Genomic DNA, 24,780 nt, shown 5'->3' with positions numbered 1-24,780 from the left:
CCCAATTTGGTAAAAGACCAAGTCCATATTATGGCAAGAACAGCTCAAATGAGCAAAGAGAAAAGACAGTCTATCATTACTTTAAGACATGAAGGTCAGTCAATATGGAACATTTCAAGAACTTTGAAAGTTTCTTTGAGTGCAGTTGCAAAAAACATCATGCGCTATGATGAAACTGACTCTCATGAGGACCACCACAGGAAAAGAAGACCCAGAGTTACCTCTGCTGCAGAGGATAAGTTCATTAGAGTTACCAGCCTCATAAATGCTTCACAGAGTTAAAGGAACATCTCAACATCAACTGTTCAGAGGAGACTGTGAATCAGGCCTACGTGGTCGAATTGCTGGAAAAGAAACCACTACTAAAGGACACCAATAATAAGAAGAGACTTGCTCGGGCCAAGAAACACGAGCAATAGACATTAGACCGGTGGAAATCTGTCCTTTGGTCTGGAGTCCAAATTGGAGATTATTGGTTCCAACCGCCGTGTCTTTGTGAGATGCGGTGTGGGTGATTGGATGATCTCCGCGTGCGTATTTCCCACCATAAAGCATGGAGGAGGAGGTGTTATGGTGTGGGGGTGCTTTGCTGTTGACACTGTCTGTGATTTATTTAGAATTCAAGGCACACTTAACCAGCATGGCTACCACAGCATTCTGCAGTGATACGCCATCCTATCCGCTTAGTGGGACTATCATTTGTTTTTCAACAGGACAATGTCCCAACACACCTCCATGCTGTGTAAGGGCTATTTGACCAAGAAGGAGAGTGATGGAGTGCTGCATCAGATGACCTGGCTTTGGTTTTGCAAAGGTGTTGTGGACGAGCGTGGCATATGGGTGTAAGCATCTGCCGCTGGTTCCAAAGGTTGCATGTTTGAATCCAGCTATAAAAAGTTGTTTTTGATATTTTTTGTTTTAAGCCTCTCCTAAACCTTAACCCTTATCTTAACCATTTGGAGTTAATGCCTAAACTTAATCTTGGAATGATACAGGGATGAAACAAAACACTTTGAAATTTGACTTTTACATTTGAGAAAACTTGCGCCAACCTTAGTAGTTGTTGCCTGTGTGATTATTGGATATTTATTGAACCATTATTTATTGAAGATCTTGTCTATCATCACCATTGAATCTCTGCTAGCAAGCTACGTGCCAATTATTTGTTTAGCATAGCAATGTCGAATGAATAGAATGATTCGAATTAACGTGACATGACATGAGAAAATAACTAATGACCAGCCGCTTGTGGAGCAACTTCAGAATGCAAACACAAATTTACTTGTTTAAATAATGTTTTTAATGAAAAAATGTAATTCAAATTTGTATAAATATGTTGGCAACTGTTTTATAAAAGCAATAAGGCCCTCAAACCTGGGGATTATTGTGTGATAACTCCTTCCTAAGGGCTGTTCCCAGCCCAAAGCGACCAGCCCTTCGGAAGGAGTTATCACACAATAATCATTGGGTTCTCAGGCCTTACTGTTACTTTATTCCAGTATTCAACTAATTGTTTTTTCAAATAAAATAATCTGAATATGTGTTTAAAAGTAATTTAAATACCTGAAATAGAATTTGAACCCAGGTCTGTCACACACACACACACACACACACACACACACACACACACACACACACACACACACACACACACACACACACACTACCTCCATCTGTCTGGAGCCCTATTAAATGTCAAGCTCTGCTTTTTTCTCTACTCCCTGTATTTAAATTAATGTTTTAGAGTGAATTCCATTTTGAATTGAGTCATTTCAGGATTTGAATTGGACATACCATTTTTATTATAAAATGCTCATGATGCAGACATGGGTTTTTTAGATATTCAAATCAATATGTTCTCCCTCTTTCTCCCTCCATCCCTTTTGCTTTCTCTCCCTCCACCCCTCTCACTTTCTGTAGGTCTCTTTCTGTCTGTCTGTCTGTCTGTCTGTCTGTCTGTCTGTCTGTCTGTCTGTCTGTCTGTCTGTCTGTCTGTCTGTCTGTCTGTCTGTCTGTCTGTCTGTCTGTCTGTCTGTCTGTCTGTCTGTCTGTCTGGGCTGTCTGTCTGGGCTGTCTGTCTGTCTGTCTGGGCAGTCTGTCTGTCTGGGAAGTCTGTCTGTCTGGGCAGTCTGAATGGCTCTGCCCAGCATAATGCCAGGCTACACACCAGACAGAGTCAAAATGCCAACAAGAAGTCACACGTTGAGGTCACTCAACGGATATACCAGCCAGTTGTGCATGACATTGATAACAAGTAAATCTATTTCTGCTGTTAGAAATTCCATGTGTTTTTGCTTCATGATAATTGAAATGAGAATGTGCTTTAGCCATATTGAGAAGGCATAGTGCCCAATGTCAATACTTCCCTTCCTATAAATGCTTTTCTGTGATATCGGGTTTTGCTCAGTTATTTGGGCATGTGCCCACACTGGCTCCATCTCTGTGTAATATTGCAGTCATTACTGAGTGAATGTCAACGACTCTTGAATGGAAATGTGTAAGACGTGTGGATATAGGTTGGCAAAGTACAGCGAAAGAGTTGGCAAGGCAAGTTTTAAGACCAAGAATATGACATATGGGGGTTATGTGGCAACACAACTAGTGGCACAGAAAACTTGAAGTGGGGTTGGGGAGGAGTAGGGGAGGGGGGGGGTACAAGATTTCCAGCAGATACTTGAGACATAGAGAGGAGACGAATGGAGAATGTAGCTGTGCCTGCCCCTGGGCAAATATCACCAATTGAAAGAAGAAAGTAAAAAGAAGAGGTAGTGTTATTTTTGTCTGGCACATGCCATATACTCCAGATGCTGTCTCTCCCAGCTAGGTAACGTTCCAAGGCCTTTTACAGGGTGGCCTGACTTTACCTTATATTCTTATTTCACCAGAGTCAGGACAGCACATGTGGTTCATCTGCAACAAAAGACATGCAGTGCTGGCAGGTGCACATCAACAGTTGTGAATTTGTATGAATCTTACTGGCTTGCTTCATTAACAACTTATATTGGTGATCCTGTGAGGTCAGTGTCAGAAACATGATTTTCTTTCTTGCTGCAAGAATGCATGAATTATCCTGGACCCCTGATAACCGGTTGATTGAACACGGTCTTAGATAAGAGGATGGAGTTAGAAGAGCGTAGTTCATTTGCATTGGCCTGGTTGCTTGTTACACATTTACTTCCCTGGGCCCAGTTATCTAGATTTCACTTATTGGATAGGATTAAATACATGGCAATATCATGAATAGAACTGACAATTCATTGACTTGAATGGGGACTCCCGTTCTATTCATTCCAATTCATTCTATTCATTCTAATTTTAATCCTATCCGATAGGTGAAATCCGAATAGATAACTTTTGAAAATCTCTGAGGTTAAGGTCTAGATTAGTTCTTTAGAGGCACAACAATTCTATGTGTGATTGATTGTGCTTGTTCAAATTGTGGAGTCTTCTAGTGGACCAGGCCATGAAATGAAAAGCATGTTCACATCAGGAGAGATCAGCATGAAACAATTTCATTCGGCTCCTGTTTGGGATTAGGACGTTCTGAATGGTAATGTGTTGCATATGCCGTGAATATCAATGTGTGTGTGGACATGTGTGCAGCATATTGAAAAAGGGAAAATGACAGCTCTGAATATGCAGGAAGCTGGGCTGGGATAGCCTTCATGTTTTTACAGCTCAAGGGGAATGCTGTTGACCCATTTAAAATCTGATTTTTTTCCCCACACGTTTGATGCCATACACATTAGGTACTCTACTATGTGTATCAACTCAATTAAATGTCAATCCAAACCATTGCTCTTATATCATAGAATTGGGATCTTATGCCTATTTGATTGTGTAATGTGACTGTCATGGCAGTTTTAAAATTGGAATTCCTTGAATATTGTATCAGTGTTGAGAAAAATATCCCAGTGAAGTAGTATTTATTTATGAGTTGGCATCTCTGTGTCTGTCTGTCAGTTGAATACCTCACATGTGTACCTACCGGTATGCAAAAAACAGAAGATTTTTTTATTTCATTTTGTGTGTGAGCAACGTGTGTGTTTAGGCATGTGTGCAATTCTCCACATTACTGCTGCCATACATGTGATTTCAGTTCCCTGTACCATACCTTTCCCCATCCATGACATCAAAGCCAAGTCTTCAACCCCTAACTCCACTCAGGAATGGGATTTAAAAATATTCTCTCTCATTGCAGTGTCATCTCTTTCTTCCTTTGTCCCTCTGTGTTATTCGAATGTGCTTGTTGTAGACAATAGAGAACAATTTTAAATTAGCCGATGAAGAAGAGAAGATTTTAATCTCAGCTCTGTCACTTCCATAAAGGAAAATCCTCATATATTTGAAGAAGAGAAGATTTTAATCTCAGCACTGTCACTTCCATAAAGGAAAATCCTCATATATTTGAAGAAGAGAAGATTTTAATCTCAGCACTGTCACTTCCATAAAGGAAAATCCTCATATATTTGAAGAAGAGAAGATTTTAATCTCAGCACTGTCACTTCCATAAAGGAAAATCCTCATATATTTGAAGAAGAGAAGATTTTAATCTCAGCACTGTCACTTCCATAAAGGAAAATCCTCATATATTTGAAGAAGAGAAGATTTTAATCTCAGCACTGTCACTTCCATAAAGGAAAATCCTCATATATTTGAAGAAGAGAAGATTTTAATCTCAGCTCTGTCACTTCCATAAAGGAAAATCCTCATATATTTGAAGTAAACAATCTTGCCTGCCTGTTGTTATCTCATTGTGTGTGGTGGTGGGGATTGTATTAACAGAAATTATGCCAAACAGTGAAAGGAAACAATCCCTTGCGCACGGTTCTCATTCTGTATGAGGAATTATCTTTGGGCTTTTGTTATAATAGTGATTATTTTATATTTTAGTAGAGTGTGAAAGGGGGAAAAGGAGAGACAGAAAATAAAGGAAGCAAACGCTTAAAAGGTGAGAAACAGAAGGAGCATCCATGAACTTCTTGACACTTGTAGACTCAGCTGGGGATTTGATTTGATTTCATAGGATCCCCATTATCCGACGCCTATGACGACAGCTAGTCTTACTGGGGTCCGACACATAACGAAAAAGACATTACAGACAAAAGACATTTACAATTGACATACAATTAAAAACATTAACATGTAGTGTGTGTGTGTGCATCTATCAGTTACACAAACATGTCAGTACATACTCACAACAAGTAGGTCACATGGGGGAGAGGCGTTGTGCCGTGAGGTTTTGCTTTATTCGTTTTTTAAACCAGGTTTGCTTTTCACTTGTGCTATATAGGATGGAAGGAAGTTCCATGCACTTATGGCTCTGTATAGTACTGTACGTTTCCTTGAATTTGTTCTGGACCTGGGACTGAAAAGACCCCTGGTGGCATGTCTGCTGTGGTAAGTGTGTCAGTGCTATGTGTAAGTTGACTATGCAAACAATTTGGAAATTCCAACACATAGTTTTTTATAAAAACAGGAAGTGACTCAGTCAGTCTTTCCTCAACTCTTGGCCAAGCATAGTATTAATATTAGCCCTTTGATTACAATGAAGAGCAAGATGTGAGGCTATTTTCTGGGCCAGCTGCAGCTTAACTAGGTCTTTCTTTGCAGCACTTGACCGTATGACTGGACAATAATCAAGATAAGATAAAACTAGAGCCTGCAGGACTAGCTTTGTGGAGTGTGGTGTCAAAAAAGCAGAGCATCTCTTTATTATGGACAGACCTCTCCCCATCTTTACAACCACTGAATCTACAGTGCCTTCAGAAAGTATTCAGACCCCTTGACTTTTTCCACATTTTGTTACGTTACAGCTTTATTCTAAAATAGATTTTTTTTAAATTACATCGCCAGCAATCTACACAGAATACCCCATAATGACAAAGTGAAAACAGAAAACAAGTTTTTAGACATTTTTGCAAAAACAGAAAAACCTTAATTACATAAGTATTCAGACCCTTTCCTATGAAACTCTAAATTGAGCTCAGGTGCATTCTGTTTCCATTGATCATCCATGAGATGTTTCTACAACTTGATTGGAGTCCATCTGTGGTAAATTCAATTGATTGGACATGATTTGGAAAGGCACACACCTGTCTATGTAAGGTCCCACAGTTGACAGTGCATGTCAGAGAAAAAACCAAGCCATGAGGTGGAAGGAATTCTGCGTAGAGCTCCGAGACAGGATTGTGTTGAGGCACAGATCTGGGGAAGGGTAACAAAATATTTCTGCAGCATTGAAGGTCCCCAAGAACACAGTGGCCTCCATCATTCTTAAATGGAGAAGTTTGGAACTACAAATACTCTTCCTAGAGCTTGCCCGCCCGACCAAACTGAGCAATCGGGGGAGAAGGGCCTTTGTCGAACATCTCTGGAGAGACTTGAAATAGCTGTGCAGCGACACTCCCCATCCAACCTGACAGAGTTTGAGGGGATCTGCAGAGAAGAATGGGAGAAACTCTCCAAATACAGGTGTGCCAAGCTTGTAGCGTCGTACCCAAGGAGACGCGAGGCTGTAATCGCTGCCAAAGGTGCTTCAACAAAGTACTGAGTACAGGGTCTGAATACTTATGTAAATGTTTTATTTCAGTTTTTATTTTTTATAAATTAGCAAAAATGTCTAAAAACCTGTTTTTGCTTTGTCATTATGGGGTATTGTGAGTAGATCGATGAGGGGAAAAAAACTGTTTAATCAATTTTAGAATAAGGCTGTAACGTAACAAAATGTGGAAAAAGTCAAGGGGTCTGAATACTTTCCGAAGGCACTGTATTATGGAAGCAGCTGAAAAGGAAGACATCTCCCAGAAGGTCGTGGAAACAAGGACACCTACTCTGCCAACACCACGATCAGCTAGTGCAACTGTGTGTGGCTGTGGAAGGGGTCCTCCATGTCCTCCACTGCCTCGAAACCACCCAAGAGGATTCACCTCCAACTAGCGGTTGGCCTCCTAGCACGAGTCGTCCCAGCGAGCCAGCCCCCCAGCCTACCCAGCAGACCGCCCAGGTCAGCGATGACCGACTGTCCCTCACGGACAAGTATGACGGGACTCCATACCAATGCCGTGGCTTCTTTCCCCAGTGCTCCCTCTATTTTGCCCATCACACAGGAGCCCCCACCACCGAGAGGTCCAAGGTTGCCACGGTCATTTCCCTGCTGACCAGAGAGGCGTTGGAGTGGGCTACGGCCGTCAGGGAGAGAGGAGAGGAGGAGCTAGGTTCCTACGAGAGGTTTATGGCTCTGTTCAGGGCAGTCTTCGACCATCCACCAGAGAGCAGAGACGGAGGAGAGTGACTACTCCAACTCCGGCAAGGTGCCCAGACCGCTGCTGAGTACGCCTTCACCTTCCGGACCGTGGTAGCCTCCAGCAGATGGAATGACCCGGCACTCTGCACCCTATTCCATGGAGGACTGAGCAAGGAGGTCCAGACCTGAGTCATGCACATCACAGCACCACTCACCCTGACCGTGGGACTCCTGCACCAAGAAATCCTTCCCTTCCTCATCATCAATGCACCCGTACACAGTCATCCTCAGCCTCCCGTGGCTCCAACGTCATGACCCCACCATCTCTTGGTCGAGGATAAAAATTCACCGCCTGGGCTCCCGGATGTCGGAAGACCTGCTTTCCATTACCCTATGGTTCCACGTCGGTTGAGAGTCCTGTGGTTGCCCTCCAGGCCGACATCTCGGATGTTTACCAGGATCTCTGGGAGGTTTTGTCCAAGACCCGCGCCACCTGTCTCCCTCCTCATCGCCCCTGGGACTGTGCTATCGACCTGCTTTCAGACTCTGCACCTCCGTGCGGTCGCGTCTACCCTCAGTCGGTGGCTGAAACCGAGGCCATGGAGGAGTACATCCAGGAGGCTCTGCAGCAGGGTTTTTTCTGCTCATCCACCTCCCCTGCATTGGCAGTCTTCTTATTTGTGGCCAAGGACAGAGGTCTACGTCCGTGCATTGATTACAGAGGCCTCAATTCCATCACCACCAAGTACCGCTACCCTCTCCCAGCCCCCATGGAACAACTCCACGGGGCCCGTTTTTTTTACTAAACTGCACTTGTGGAGTGCCTACAATCTGATCCGCATCCGGGAGGGGGATGAATGGAAAACGGCCTTCAGCACGATGTCTGGGCACTACGAGTACTTGGTAATGCCTTATGGGTTAGCTAATGCTCCGTCGGTTTTGCAGGCATTTGTGAATGAGGTGTTGCGGAACATGCTTGGGCGCCAGGTGGTCGTGTATATCGACAAAATCCAGGTCTAATCGGCCACCTTGGAGGATTACATTGCCCACGTCCGGGTAGCGGAGGAGGAGTGCCAGTTCTATCAGGTGGCTGTCTCCTTCTTGGGATACCGGATCAGACCTCGGGAGTGGTGATGGTTGAGAGGAAGGTTGAGGCAGTCCCAACCACCGTAAAGGGACTACAACGTTTTTGGGGGATTTTCCAACTTCTACCACCGCTTCATTAAAAACTTCAGCTCCATTGCCTCTCCTCTCAACTCTCTCCTCAAGGGCAGTCCCAGTAAGTTGGTGTGGAGTCTTGCAGCCGATGAGGCCTTCCGCCTACTGAAGGGCCGTTTCACCTCAGCCCCGTTGCTGAAACACCCAGATCCTGCCCTGCCCTTTGTGGTGGAGGTGGATGCCTCATAAGTGGGCATGGGGGCTGTCCTGTCCCAACGTCAAGGTAACCCACAGAAATTGTATCCATGTGCATACTACTCTCCTGCATAGAGGAACTATGATGTCGGCCACCGGGAGCTCCTGGTGGTGAAGTTGACATTAAAAGAGTGGAGACACTGGCAGGAGGGCGCCAAGGACCCATTTCTCATCCTCACCGACCATCGGAACCTACATACAGACAGCGAGGTGGCTGAATCCGTGCCAAGCAAGGTGGGCCCTTTCCTGTTCTGAGTGCGCCCATCATTCAGCCCTCTCGAATCATTAACCCCGTGCTTTTGGACGTAGACGTGGACATCCACCAGGCTCTGGAGAGGGAACCCGCGCTTGCTGCCTCCCTTCCGGAGCACACCTGCGTCCCCACGGAGGTAAGGGATTGGCTGTTGACCTGGGCGCATACATCCCTTTGCCGCTGGACACCTACGTATCGCTCGCACCATTAAATCCATGTCCGTAAAGTACTTAAGGCACACCTTGGTGTAGGATCTCGCCCGCTACATCAACTCCTGCTCCATATGTGCCCAAACCAAATCACCCCGGCACGCTTCAGTGGGGAAACTCCTTCTCCTTCCCGTGCCTCTGCGGCCTTCGTCTCATCTGTCCATAGATTGCGTTACTGATCTTCCCCCTTCTGATGGTTTCACCACTGTTATGGTTGTGGTGGACAGATTCTCCAAATCCTCCTGTTTTATCCCTCTCTCTGGTCTCTCTACTGCTCTCCAGGCTGCTGATGCACTATTCCAGCAGGTCTTCAGGCACTATGGCCTTCCGGAGAACATCGTCTCCGACCGTGGCCCCCAATTCACATCGCGGGAATGGAGAGCCTTCATGGAGAAGCTGGATGCCACGGCCAGCCTCACATTGGGGTGCCGGCCTTAGTCAAACGAGCTGGTGGAGAGGCCCAACCAGGGGCTGGGGAGGTTCCTTAGGAGTCACTGCCAGGCCCGACAGGGGGAGTGGGCCCGTTTCCTTCCCTGGAGAGTACGCCCAGAACTAATTTTGTCATTCCTCCACTGTGCTCCCTTCCAGTGCGTCCTGGGATATCAGCCGGCCCTGGCCCCATGGACCCCTTGCCAGACCAAAGCCCCTGCGGTGGATGAATGGTTCTGGTGCGCAGAGGAGGTTTGGAACGCTGCCCACCGTGCGGCTCCAGCACGCCATCTGCCTCCAGAAGGAGTAGGTGGACCGCCACCACAGTGAGGCTCCCGTGTTCCATCCTGGTGATTGCGTCTGGCTCTCCACCTACTCCCGCTCCCTGGCTCCGGCACTCAACGTTGCCGGTCTACAAACCACAGGTCCTGGCAATCATCATTATGCATACCTGGACCTCATCATCACCTTGATTACTCTCTCTTTATTTAGCCCTCAGTAGCCTCAGTCATCAGGCAGTAATGGCTTTGTTCACATTCAGTACACTTCTCCTGTTTTGTTTATCTGCCTTTTGTTATCATTACGCGTACCTTCTGCACCTTCTTCCTGACTCCCCGCGTATATATGTTAAATAGGCCCTCCCATTGCACATCAGGCACCAGACAGAGAGCAAAAGGAGAGCCGTGTGGTCAAACCCTGACAGGGTGTCTGACTGTGTGTCGTTAACGATAGGGAACACATGCTTCAGTAGTGTGAGAACAGCAGGGGTGACCTGCAGGTGTTCTCTAGCTCCTCTCTATTGGTGCCTTCATTAGTGTGCTGCTCCGCTCTCATTCCCCTTGCTGTGCACTAGCGGTGAGCAGCCCTGTGGTCTAACCTGGAGAAAGAACGATGTTTGTATATTACATCATCAGCTGACCTTAATGAGGCAGTTACGTTACATGGCCTCGAAGAGATTGCCTTCATGGTTAGTCTCAGTATTAGAACATATATTCAGTATTAGCACTGAATTGATTTTACGGTTTCTGGGCCACAATGAAAACTGTTAAAAGAGTATAGGCATATCAATAATCAGTTACTGTATTATAGGATTTACATGATCTGTGTAGCATTGCTCAGCAGAGTGGAGGGGGTTGCTGTCAGGAGGTAGATGAAGATAGAGGGGAGGTGTGCGCAATATTGACTAGGCTGGACTGAAGAGGCAGAGTGAGGCAGATATGGTGTAAATACAGTATTGACTGCTTTTGGTCCCCAAACCAAACCTCCTACCACATGGAATCTGCACAAGTAAAACAGGTCTGATATATATAGATGGTTTGGTATAGTTGTGCAGTGTTCGTAGACTCATACAAAACAACAATGATAAAGAAATATATAGAATGTGTATGGCCCTTGTGTTATTTCTACATCCCTTTGCATTAATGCTAACTGAAATCCATGGGTATGTATACCATCAAGTCTATGTGGGTAACAATAAAACTACAAATGTCAAATAGAAATTGATGGAGTGCGGTACCCAGTCTAGACACAGTGAAACTTGAAGGGAAATTGAATCAATTTGTACAAGCATATTCTGCTCAAGAAATATCAGAAATGGCACCAAATGTATGGTGGGTAGGGTTTGCTCATGTTGTTTCAAACTCTACTTGTTGTTTCTGGCCTGTTGGATTTGGTCACTGATGGCAGAATTCTCAGTGGAGAGAGAGAGAGACGACGACTAGCTGATTGGACCACTGATTAATTCTTTACCGCACACACAGCTGATGTCCAGTTCTGGTTCTGGTCTGTGTCTCTGAACCTAACGTATTGGTTTTGTCTGGAATCTGGATCTTTGCACCTGATGTCTCTGCTGATGGTCTTGTCATAGTCTCTATACTGTATGCCTGGTCTTGGTCTCCTGAGATTCGGTCCTGACTTCCCCTCTGGTTGAGATGATTCTGTGTTTCTAAGGCCAAGTGTGTCTGTCAGTCTATTTTAGCACCTGACTCACCTCCAAGAGAACGAAGGGAGCTCCCTACAGAAAATCTGTATTTTTACTCCTCTCATTTAATCCAACTATAATCCTATCTTAATCCATAACACATCTTCTTCTCAATATTCATGCCGTCTTCTTCTTCTTGGCATCTTGTAATGTTATATAATCCTCCTGGCTCTAAATGACAATGTTTTTGAGATGCAACAATTTCCTCTTTGACCCCTCAACAGTGTGCCTCATTTGTTAAAGGTTTACATGTTTGAAGACGCTTGTCTTTTTAAGGGTGCAAATCAGTGAACCAAACCAATGTAAAGGTGCTCAGAGGCTTCTATGTCCTTTCGATGTGACGCAGACACGTTGTCTCTAACTGACCGTACATGGTTGCTCACTGTTTTCCAGATCTCTGTTCCTTATTATTAAGTTAATAGTCAGGGTGCATACATGTGCGTGCCATGTCCACAGAGTGTTTAGCCTGTCGACCATTGGGGAACTAAAGCTACTCTCCAGTCTCACTACGTTGGGCTATGTTGCATGGTAAGTGAAGTTAATTTGCTAGCTGGCTACATCACCCAGGACTAATAAAGTGTCGGCCTGACAAGGCGAGATAGCAACTCTGACCGTTGACTGGCAACATCTCTGCCCGTCGCTGCCGGAAGCTTCTCCTTATGGTAGTATATACAGAATTGTCCTTCAACTCAGGAAATGCAGATGGGAATCATGATTTACATAAATTCACTGAAAACCTGCAATAACTCACGGTTATATTAACAGTATTGCACTTTCATGTAGCCTAATTTTGGCCAGCTAATAGCCGAACCACCGATCAAGCAACATTATGGAGTTAACATTAAAATCCTGTTGCTGCAGTATTATTTTGTTGCGACAATACTGGTCAAATTAAGGTCCAACATCTGTATAGGGCCAACCATGCATCATATGCCACACAGCAGTGTGTTGAACTGCTTATAGTGGCTGCAGGATTTTTCCTTGGGAAAATGGAAGGCAAGCAAAAACACCGTAATTCCCCTCCAAGTAGTTGAAGTTCCAGGGAGAGCCATTGGAGCGTACAGGCAGGCTGATGAAAATGTGAACTGTGAATAGAGGACTAGATCCCCTCCACAGATCAGGGATGCTGTTCTGTTCACCCACCTCTGAGCAATCTCTTCTTTAGCTAGTAAGCCACTATGGCCAAATGCACTTACTCACTTACCCAGAGAGGCTGTTTCTGATGTTATTGGTGGTACAATAGCTGCCGGTGATCATTGTTTGGAAACAAAGCAGTCCTGAAGTGTTGCTTATAGGGTTATGATAAACCAAAGAGGTGGGCGATTGGTGAGGTGTTCACATGGAGAGGGGAGGGGAGTCTGGCACTAGGAGGTGAGAGATTGTGGACCATTGTAGGGCTTGGAGGGACAGGAGCGGCTGATGTGACTGTACTGTGCTGTTTGTGGAGAAAGAGAGGCTAAGGAAGCAGAGGCATCATTGGTCCTCTGTGCGTGATACAGGCTCTTATAAAACACGCCTCAGCCAGGACGTTTCAGGGATGAGAAGGAGCAAAAACACGTTCTCTTTTTGTGAATATGACGCATTACACTGTTATTGTTACCACTGACTCTGGGCCACGGTTTAACACATTTGTTAAGCTCCTTAGACAGAAACATTTAGAAGAGTGAGGGTTAGTGTTTTCAAAAAAGTGTATTACAAAGTGAACACTCACTGTGCTTGATCTATTACAGAGTTAACATTGACACGGCAGCACAATAGGAAGTCAGTCACACAACAGAGAAGGGGTGAAACAGGAGCTGTTGAATGTGATATTCAGAGAATTAAAGTATTAAAGTACTGGTTTACAGCATCAGCTACAGCAGCAGCAATGGCTATTGTAACACCAATAACAACAGAAACAGGGTAACGATAAGTGCATTTGGCTGTGTCGCTTTATTTGCCAAAGAGGAAATTTACTCAGGTGGGTAAACAACAGTGGTGTCATCTGCACTGTGCTGGCCTCACTTTATATGCGCAGAAAGATACCTTTGTATGTGTTCATCTACAAAGCCCTTTTGGGTAAACTTCCTCTTTACCTCTGTAGTCTGGTCTCCTTCACCACCAGCAGTTACCATACCCAGTCTGCTAGGTGTTTGCTACATAAAGTCCGCTGGACTTTCACAGTATTAGGCAAAACTGACTTCTCTTCTTGTGCACCAGAGGCATGGAATAATCTACAATCCATGCTTCATCTAGATACGTTAGTGCCACTGAATGAACTTAAAATATTGATGGGAGACTCTGTTACAGAGGAGTGTAAATGCTTTTTTTTAGGCTGGAACATGTTGTTGTATGTTTTAATTCTGTAATGTATTGATTGTTGCTGCCTTCTTGGCCAGGTCTGCCTTGAAAAAGAGACTCTGGGTCTCAATGGGCTTTTCCTGGTTAAATAAAGGTTAAATAAAAAAAAAACATCTAAAACAGCAGTCGATAATTCAGGTTCTGGAGATCTACTTACTTGGTCTGCTGGTTTTCACTGTAATCCAGGCCTCAATTAATGAACCAGATATGTGGGATGGAATAAACTATCACTGTAACTAACTCTCCCATCACATTGTGATCGACCACTAGAGCACCTTTGCCTTAGGAAAGACGAGGACTTGCGGACCTTACAATGATCTATCTGCAGCAGCTAACAATCAATATTCTGCTTGTGCTAGTCCTTCTTGTAACTCATTACACTTCTTCCCTTATGTCTTCCAGGGGTGTCTGTTGATACGTTGGATGTGAAGTGGGCTGATCTCTGGAGCCAGCTGACTCGAATGTCCGGACGCCGGCATGTTACACACCCGCATTCTGAGCCTTGTCCACCCCTTCGCCGCCTCCTGCCCCTCCACGTCCCTCTTCCTCCTCTTCCTCCTGGGGCTCACCCACCTCTCCCAGGCCGGCTCAGACCAAGCAGCACCCAGCAGCCCGCCCAGCAACTGCTCTGATGGAGACCCCTGCTCTGAGGGTGTGGTCCTGCCCATGTGGAACCCTCAGAACCCGTCAGTGGGCGACAAGGTGGCGCGGGCCATCGTCTACTTTGTGGCTCTCATCTACATGTTCTTGGGCATGTCCATTATCGCCGACCGCTTCATGTCTTCTATTGAGGTCATCACCTCTCAGGAGAAAGAGATCACCATCAAGAAGCCCAACGGAGAGACCACCACAGCCACCGTACGCATCTGGAACGAGACAGTATCCAACCTGACCCTGATGGCCCTAGGCTCATCTGCCCCAGAGATCCTGCTGTCTGTCATCGAGGTGTGTGGCCACTCATTTGAGGCAGGCTCCCTGGGCCCCAGCACCATTGTGGGTAGTGCAGCCTTCAACATGTTCGTCATCATCGCCCTCTGTGTGTACGTGGTGCCAGAGAACGAGACACGCAGGATCAAGCACCTGAGGGTATTCTTTGTCACGGCAACCTGGAGCATCTTTGCCTACATCTGGCTCTACCTGATCCTGGCTGTCATCTCCCCGGGGGAGGTGGAGGTGTGGGAGGCTGTGCTCACATTCATGTTCTTCCCCATTTGTGTGGTTCAGGCCTGGGCCGCAGACCGACGCCTGCTCTTCTACAAGTACATCCACAAGCGTTACCGTGTCGACAAGGCCCGCGGCATCATCATCGAGACGGAGGGAGACGGCATGTTCACCAAGATGGACATGGAGATGGATGGCCAGGGGGGCAACTCCCACCCCCACCCCAAGGAGGTGCTGGACGGCATGCTGGAGGGGGTGGTGGAGGGCGGGGGGATGGGCTCAGAGGAGGATGAAGCTCGGAGGGACATGGCCCGCACTCTGAAGGAGCTGAAACAGAGGCACCCAGACAAGGACACGGAGCAGCTGATTGAGATGGCCAACTACCAGGTTCTGGTCCAGCAGCAGAAGAGCAGGGCCTTCTACCGCATCCAGGCCACACGCATGATGATCGGTGCTGGGAACATCCTGAAGAAGCATGCTGCCGACCAGGCCAGGAAGGTAGTGAACTGCCATGAGGCCAGTGGACAGGAGGAGGACCCTCACACCATCTACCTGCAGTTTGAATCCTCCCACTACCAGTGCTTCGAGAACTGTGGCTCGCTCAAGCTGTCTGTTGGGCGCCATGGGGGTGAAAGCGGCTGCACAGTCAAGGTCAGTGGGGACAAGCAACTCGTATTTGTCTTTGTTACTAATTATACTGTATAATGGAAGGTTTATTATGTTAAAAATCAATCACTCAAGCCACATGTAATAATGGGAAAGGTTTTAGATGAGATAAGGATCGAGCCAGGGGGACATTTTAATTATTTCTGTCTAATTAATAAATTAAATCGGCATTGAGTTGGTTTTGTTCCTGGGTCACCTCAGGTGGACTACCGGACCGAGGACGGCACAGCCAATGCCGGTTCAGACTATGAGTTTGCCGAGGGCACCCTGGTCTTCAAACCCGGTGAGACGCTGAAGGAGCTGACCGTGGGGGTTATTGATGACGACATCTTTGAAGAGGATGAGCACTTCTACGTGCACCTCAGCAACCCTCGCATTGTGCACCGTGCCGAGGTGGTTATCCTGGAGCCCAGCACCATCACCACCACCAGCAGCATGCGCGACCTCTCCCCCCACTTGTCCCCCAAAGCCGCCCTCGGCAATGACCACACCGCCACGGTAACCATCTATGACGATGACCACGCAGGCATCTTCACGTTTGAAGTAGATTCGATGAGGGTGAGCGAGAGCGTGGGCACCATGCAGGTGAAGGTGCACCGGATGTCCGGGGCCAGGGGTAAAGTGGCCATCCCTTACCACACCCTGGAGGGCACCGCCAAAGCTGAGGAGGACTACGAGGAGGTGGCGGGGAAACTGGAGTTCCAGAACGACGAGACCATGTGAGTAACACCACTTCCTGTCCTGTCCACTGCTCTGCTGCTGTTGATGGCTTGTGTGTTACATTTCAGCATAGTATTCTATGGGCCATTTTTATGGCATAGATGGCATATATTATAAGCAGGATTGGAGAGGAGATAAACAGCAGGAGATCTAACAGTGGGGATGCAGTGTGGAGGACAGAGATAGAGGAATTGGTAGTGATGAAAGGGATAAATACATGTAGCTATATTAGAACACTATATTTTCTATGGGAGTTCATTAATTGTAATGGGTTGGCATTTGGGATTTCACAATTTTCATAGAGAGAAGGTAATATAGAGACATGAAGAAGAGACTAGTAAAAGAGAGAGGATGAAACTAAATTAATATTGCTAGAAAAAGATAGTGGCCAAGTATGTAAAGGTTGAGAAATAAAGAATAGGGGACTGAGAGAGAAAAGGGAAAAGCAGTGGGTTTAGAAAATGGAACCGGTTTGTCTGATCATGATGATTTGAGTGATGATTTAGACTAGAGAAAAATGTGATAGATTTCGAGGGAGAGAGGAGGTAAGAGGGCGTAAGGAGAGGTAGAGAGGGGATGAGAGTGTAAAGCAGTGTGTTTTAACATTCGTCTCTCATTGTAGGCAGGGTTGGCTGACGGTTGAGGAAGAGAGCTTAGAGAGTGGTGTGTGGGCGTGTGTGTTTGTGCTTCATGGAAGGTTGTTCCACCTTAAAAAGCACAAGAAAGAGGATTTTGGCATCCACCATCTACGATTAGCATTCCTGCTGCATCATTATTTTGTTGAAATATGATTTGATCTCTGAGAAATTAAACTAATTGATTGCACCTAAATTAAAACAAATTCTAAAGCCACCCACGGACCCCCCACACCCCACACCAATCCCACCCTAATAACCAGTATACAGTATCAGTTCTCTATGTCTGAGAAGTAGTATGGCGCTGTGGCTTGAAGTATTGTTTCTTCCTACTATGTAATATATTCTGAGTGAATTTGGTGATGGTTATTTTCCCCTGTTCCGAGAAATTAGTAATTGAATTTGGTCAGTTTGTCTTATCCTACATCCTGATATATTTGTGGCACAAATCCAATGCAAGTCAATGGTACCTATATGAGAATTTTCATGCTTCATATATTGGAAAAGGGCATCAAGCTCCTCGCCCGTGCACTTTCACCACCCTGTGAAGTTCATTATAACTTATTTCATCGGCAGCCAAAAAAACTGCATTTTTCTTTTCTTTTTTCACCTTTATTTAACCAAGTTCTCATTTACAACTGTGACCTGGCCATGATAAAGCAAAGCAGCGCGACAAAAACAACAACACAGAGTTACACATAAACAAACGTACAGTCAATAACAATCGAAAAATGTAGAAGATTAGGGAGGTAAGGCAATAAATAGGCCATAGAGGTGAAATAATTACAATTTAGCATTAACACTGGAGTGATAGATGTGCAGATGATGATGTGCAAGTGGAGATACTGGGGTGCAAAAAGATAAATAACAATATGGGGATGAGGTAGTTGGGTGTGCTATTTACAGATTGGCTGTGTACAGGTACAGTGATCGGTAAGCTGCTCTGACAGCTGATGCTTAAAGGTAGAGAGGGAGATATAAGTCTCCAGCTTCAGTTATTTTTGCAATTCATTCCAGTCGTTGGCAGCAGAGAACTGGAAGGAAAGGCGGCCAAAGGAGGTGTTGGCTTTGGGGATGACCAGTGAAATATACCTACTGGAGCGCGTGCTATGGGTGGGTGTTGCTATGGTGACCAGTGAGCTGAGATTAGGCATTGTTTTACCTAGCAAAGACTTATAGATGACCTGGAGCTAGTGGGTTTGGCGACGAATATGTAGCGAGGGCCAACCAACGAGAGCATACAGGTCGCAGTGGTGGGTAGTATATGGGGCTTTGGTGACAAAACGGATGGCACTGTGATAGACTACATCCAGTTTGGTGTCGTCTGCGTAGAGGTGGATCAGAGAATCACCAGCAGCAAGAGTGACATCATTGATATATACAGAGAAAAGAGTCGGCCCGAGAATTGAACCCTGTGGCACCCCCATAGAGACTGCCAGAGGTCCGGAAAACTGGCCCTCCGATTTGACACACTGAACTCTATCTGAGAAGTAGTTGGTAAACCAGGCGAGGCAGTCATTTGAGAAACCAAGGCTATTGAGTCTGCCGATAAGAATGCAGTGATTGACAGAGTCGAAAGCCTTGGCCAGTTGATGAAGACGGCTGCACAGTAGTCTTTTATCGATGGCGGTTATGATATCGTTTAGTACCTTGAGCGTGGCTGAGGTGCACCCATGACCAGCTCAGAAACCAGATTGCATAGTGGAGAAGGTATGGTGGGATTCGAAATGGTCGGTGATCTGTTTGTTAATTTGGCTTTCTAAGACTTTAGAAAGGTAGGGCAGGATGGATATAGATCTATAACACTTTGGGTCTAGAGTGTCTCCCCCTTTGAAGAGGGGGATAACCGCAGCAGCTTTCCAATCTTTGGGGATCTCAGATGATACGAAAGAGAGGTTGAATATGCTAGCAATAGGGGTTGCAACAATTTTGGCAGATAATTTCAGGAAGAGAGGGTCCAGATTGTCTAGCCCAGCTGATTTGTAGGGCTCTGGTAGAGCATGGCGCTTGCAACGCCAGGGTTGTGGGTTCGATTCCCACGGGGGGCCAGTATTTAAAAATGTAATAGAATGTATGCACTCTACTGTAAGTCGCTCTGGATAAGAGCGTCTGCTAAATGACTAAAATGTAAAAAAAAAAAAATGTAAAAAATGATCCAGATTTTGCAGCTCTTTCAGAACATCAGCTGGATGTTTTTGTGCTGGTCAAGGGCAGTCAAGTTGTAGTGGGAGGACCACACAACATAGCATCGCCTGACTGCAAATTTACCTCGACACGATGGTTATTCTATCAACAATTTCGCAAGAAATTGTTTCAGCTGCAATTTGTCACGTAATTAGTTTTACAGACACAAAAAGATCCCACCATATCGAATGAACAAATTGTACCGTCACTTCCTGTTTCCATCACATTTGTCGTGGTAAATTTTTTTTATACTGTATGACTTTCCTCAAATAAAAACTGTGGATGGAAACATGGTTATTGACTTGCATTGGATTTGTACCGTAAATGTTACAACAGTCACCAGGTAAACAAAACCAAAGCATGATTGCTGTCAATAGACTGCTTACAGGGTAAGGAAACCAACATGTAATTTTGTAATTTGGGGGGGAATTGACACTTTTTTTCACCTAGGAAAATGCTTATCTTATCTGTTTCTAACTGCAGACAATATTTCAGAACAATGTGAGATGGTGGGTGTCATTGTTTGCTAAAATGACATGGAACGACCCTGAAATGTGTGACGAGAAAAGTGCTGGTAATAATGCCTGGAAAAGCGCTGGTAATAATGCCTGTGAAAAGCACTGGTAATCATGCCTGGGAAAAGCGCTGGTAATAATGCCTGGGAAAAGCACTGGTAATCATGCCTGGGAAAAGCACTGGTAATAATGCCTGTGAAAGCGCTGGTAAAAATTCCATTTGAAAAGCACTGGTAATCATGCCTGGGAAAAGCGCTGGTAATCATGCCTGGGAAAAGCACTGGTAATAATGCCTGGGAAAAGCACTGGTAATCGTGCCTGGGAAAAGCGCTGGTAATCATGCCTGGGAAAAGCGCTGGTAATAATGCCTGTGAAAAGCGCTGGTAATAATGCCTGTGAAAAGCACTGGTAATAATGCCTGGGAAAAGCGCTGGTAATCATGCCTGGGAAAAGCGCTGGTAATCATGCCTGGGAAAAGCGCTGGTAATCATGCCTGGGAAAAGCGCTGGTAATCATGCCTGGGAAAAGCCCTGGTAATAATGCCTGGGAAAAGCGCTGGTAATCATGCCTGGGAAAAGCACTGGTAATCATGCCTGGGAAAAGCGCTGGTAATAATGCCTGGGAAAAGCACTGGTAATAATGCCAGGGAAAAGCGCTGGTAATAATGCCAGGGAAAAGCGCTGGTAATAATGCCTGGGAAAAGCGCTCGTAATAATGCCTGGGAAAAGCGCTGGTAATCATGCCTGGGAAAAGCGCTGGTAATAATGCCTGGGAAAAGCGCTGGTAATAATGCCTGGGAAAAGCACTGGTAATAATGCCAGGGAAAAGCGCTGGTAATAATGCCTGGGAAAAGCGCTCGTAATAATGCCTGGGAAAAGCGCTGGTAATAATGCCTGGGAAAAGCGCTGGTAATAATGCCTGGGAAAAGCGCTGGTAATAATGCCTGGGAAAAGAGTGGTGTCTATACATGTTAGATGAGTGGGTGGAGGGACAGGTGCATGTGTTGTCTTCATCTGAGGTGTGTGTGTGTGTGTGCGTGCGTGTGTGTGCGTGCGCGTGCGTGCGTGCTTGCTTGCTTGACGGTGGGAGTAGAGGAGTAGGAAAGGAGGCAGCCAACTTTAACAGGCAAACTAATGAGCTTAAAATTGAAGCATGCAGTTTTCCGTGTTTCCCTTCCAGTTCTGAGCTCCATTAAATACACTGGGATTTGCAGACAAACCTCCCATCCTAAAAATAATCTAGATTTGTGGATTAGTGTTTCCATAAACCCCCTTTCTATTTTTCTGTGTTTGTTTGTGTGTGTCTGTTTGTTTCTGTCTGCTCTTCAGAGTGTGTAGAGCACTGACTGCACTCTTGTGTTGCTTATTCTGCTATTCGAGGCCCGAGAGGGAAAAACAAGCATAAAACAATACAATGAAACAGAAAAGGAAACGGGGAAAGGGGCCAGTTATATAACCAGATGAGCTGGGAGAGAGACAAGCTCTACAGGGGGAATCAATACAGGCATATTCCTCACTACCCTGGGTCTATGACTTCACTGACTACTGGATCAATAACCACCTGAGCATTCTGACACAAACGCACACACGCACGCACGCTTACACACACACACACACACACACACACACACACACACACACACACACACACACACACACACACACACACACACACACACACACACGCACGCACGCTTACACACACACACACACACACACACACACACACACACACACACACACACACACACACACACACACACACACACACACACACACACACACACACACACACACACACACACACTCCAGAGTTGCAGGGTTGCAGGGTCAGGGGTTAGTTAAGCAATAGGGCCTGAGTACTGGTACCCTGTGTATATAGACAAGATATCATTTACTCATTGTGCGTTTATTCCTCGTGTTGTTATTTTTCTATTATTTCTCTTTTTTAAGAGAAGCGGAGTGCCTGGATACAGCCCTTAGCAGTGGTATATTGGGCATATACCACAAACCCACAAGGTGCCTTATTGCTATTATAAACTGGTTATCAACATAAAAAATAACCCATGGTATATGTCTGATATACACACAGTTGGAATGCTGTTTACCCAATCAGATTGGTAAACAACCAAATTGCCCGGTTTATAATAGATATTTGAACACAAATGAGTCTGTTTGAATTTCACCAGAGGAGGGATTTTTTAAACAGGTTACAAAAAGCTCTGAACTTTGAAGATGTTATTGAAAAGAGCAAAATAACACACCGGTTTGTTAAGTAATCCATATCTTTGGGAGAGGTGAAAAGCACAGAATTTTTACAGTAGATGCCTTAAAGGTTTCTTTCTGTCTTCTCCCTTTTCATCTCTCTCTGTTCCTCTGTTCCTCTGCTCACTGTCCTTATTTGTTATTCTGTACTAACTCATATATTTCCCCCATGCCTCTCATCTGTCAGTCATTTGCAATAGCAATTACACTCTGTTACCCAGCTACTTAAATGAGTTAGGACACTCACTGTATGGGGAATAACATACTGTAGATACTGCAGCTATAGTGTTTAATACATTCAGAGTTCTTATCCACATAATCATCTTGCCTCATTTTAGCTGGTCTTTTTGATGTGTAACCAAATCCTCTACCCTGGATTCATCCAAAAGACTGAAATACACACACACACACACACACACACACACACACACACACACACACACACACACACACACACACACACACACACACACACACACACACACACACACACACACACACACACATTCAGTAATGTACGTACAGACACATACACACACCGTATTGTGTTAATTGACAGATGATATTACCTCACCAGTGGGAGGGGATATCTCACATGAAACAAGTATTTTTCTGGCATCTCTAATGAAGACAAAAGTCTTGTATTATTTTTCATTATGAAGGGATTTACAGATTGACTGGGGAAATGTTTCCCCATGATGGTGGCAGCTTTGATGAGTATTTATAGTGTATTGTCTTTTTTGGTGTGATCATTTTTTTCATCCGTTTGATCAAATGGCCGCTCAGATCACAAACACACGCTGTCTTTTGCCAAAGCACAGAAACATAATCGCCTCTAATCCTTACGCCATAAGGTGCAGCTGCAGTGATGAACAAATCTATATCTCTGCCAAAACCAAAAGCATCATTACATTGGAGATGTATCAGATGTCACAAATCAGGAGAAGAGGAGTCAGATTATTTTATTTATTTGTTGCATTTTCATTTTATTTCCATTGTGAATGTTTTGGGCCATGGCGAGATTTTAAAGGGTGTATCCTATATCACACGACTCCTGCATAAGTAGAGCAGGAAACAAATACAATTAAACAAATAAATAAAAATAAAAATACAGTATTCTGAGTTACCATGTAGTCAATCACTGTTTATCGAAAACTGGGTCATGTTCTCAAGTCTCCCCTGCACCCCTGCCCTGTGTCTCTGTGGTTATTGAGGACCTGGCCATGCTCAGCAGGCAGTGTTGGGTGACCTGCACCCCCAGCTCCTCACCCGCTACCCACCAGGGTCCTCTGACACACCATAGCAGCTGCTCCTTGCCTCCCTCCATCACTCACTCACTCACTCACTCACTCACTCACTCACTCACTCACTCACTCACTCACTCACTCACTCACTCACTCACTCACTCACTCACTCACTCACTCACTCACTCACTCACTCACTCACTCACTCACTCACTCACTCCAGCCTTCAGGACCGTGCACAGAGATCTGATGTGGATCTGTTGACTGTGTCTCTGTATCTTTCCTGTCTCTGTCCTGCTGTTTTTCTCGCCCGTGTATTTTAGGAGAGGATCCAAATAATATCTGTGTGGAGTAACGTCACAGTCTGTAGCTTATCTCTCATTACCCCTCCTTAGTGCAGCAGTTTAGTGTTCTCTTATTGGCATGCTCTATTCAGTCATTACACACAGGGTGTGTGTGACGTCTCACAGACTCTTCTGTAAAAGCTTCTCTTTTTTTCAAGCCAAACCACAGCCTGTGCGTGTCCCAGCTTGTGTTTGTGTGTATGTGGACAAAAATAGACAGCCGCCCACATATCGTTAGGGAGATGGAGGGAGAGCGATAGAAACAGACTTCATTTGAGTGTGGAAGGCTGATGCAAACACATGGGCTCCCACTGAGACCTACTAAAGAGAGCACCACAGCAGCCGAACATTTTCACTGCCAGACTACATTTACTGTGTGTGTCTGACTGACTGGGTGCTTCCATGCCTTTTGTACGTCAGTGAGTGTAATATGCTACACAAAACACACATACGTAGTGTCACTTTAACAACACACATGTACCCACAAAACTCTTACCACACACTAATGGGAATATTGCCAATGCAGCAGTGTATTGGTTCTACAGTTCTACACCACAACTGTTTTTCTGCATGAAACTGAACAGCCCTCGAGTACAGTCCATTTCACACCCTAATGCAGTTATTTTTTTCTGGTTTATTTAGGTTTCCCCCTTGGCCATTAACACTGCGTACACAAACATGTGGCATGGAACTCAAACACAACGTTGGACGCTCTGTCGCAGTTCACGAGAGCTTGTAATTAGGTACTAGGGACTTCATCTCCGTCACAGGATTGTGCTGCCAAAGCTACCGTTACTATGCTACTTTACCATGGAGATTGTTGCTACCACTGCAGCTACTGTACCATGTTAATACTGCTACCACAATACTATCAGCAGTATCTGCTGTCTGCTGTTAGGACTCATAAACACAACAGCATTTACATAATTGTATATATATTTTAATGGTGGTAAAAGAGAGTTCTGTGTGTTGTTGCTTTGAAGTCAGTTTGCAGTGAGCGGCAATGTTAGAAGGGAAATGTCACATATCAATTTCACTGAGCTTACTTCAACTTTTCTTTGTCTCTTAGCAGACACTCTTATCCAGAGGAACTTACAGGAGAAATTAGCATTAATTGCCTTTCTCATGGGCACATTGACAGATTTGTCACCTAGTCAGCTCGTGGATTCAAACCAG

At 45.2% G+C, this 24,780-nt stretch overlaps 1 protein-coding gene across 1 annotated transcript in view; it reads left to right on the top strand.

Moving 5' to 3' along the window:
• LOC106563494 (sodium/calcium exchanger 1) overlaps positions 1-24,780 on the top strand; it is a 61,934-nt gene that overhangs the window by 11,165 nt on the left and 25,989 nt on the right. Inside the window, exons 3-4 of the mRNA XM_014129143.3 lie at positions 14,274-15,683; positions 15,900-16,417. Of these exons, the coding sequence (XP_013984618.3) occupies positions 14,349-15,683; positions 15,900-16,417 (1,853 nt within the window). The 5' untranslated portion in view covers positions 14,274-14,348. The remainder of the gene's footprint in view (positions 1-14,273; positions 15,684-15,899; positions 16,418-24,780) is intronic.

This window comes from Salmo salar, chromosome 11 (assembly GCF_965601325.2).
Source record: "Salmo salar chromosome 11, fSalSal1, whole genome shotgun sequence".
Taxonomy (NCBI): Eukaryota; Metazoa; Chordata; class Actinopteri; order Salmoniformes; family Salmonidae; genus Salmo; species Salmo salar.
Note: the sequence above shows the minus strand (reverse complement) of the source record. Positions and strands in the feature narration are given on the sequence as shown.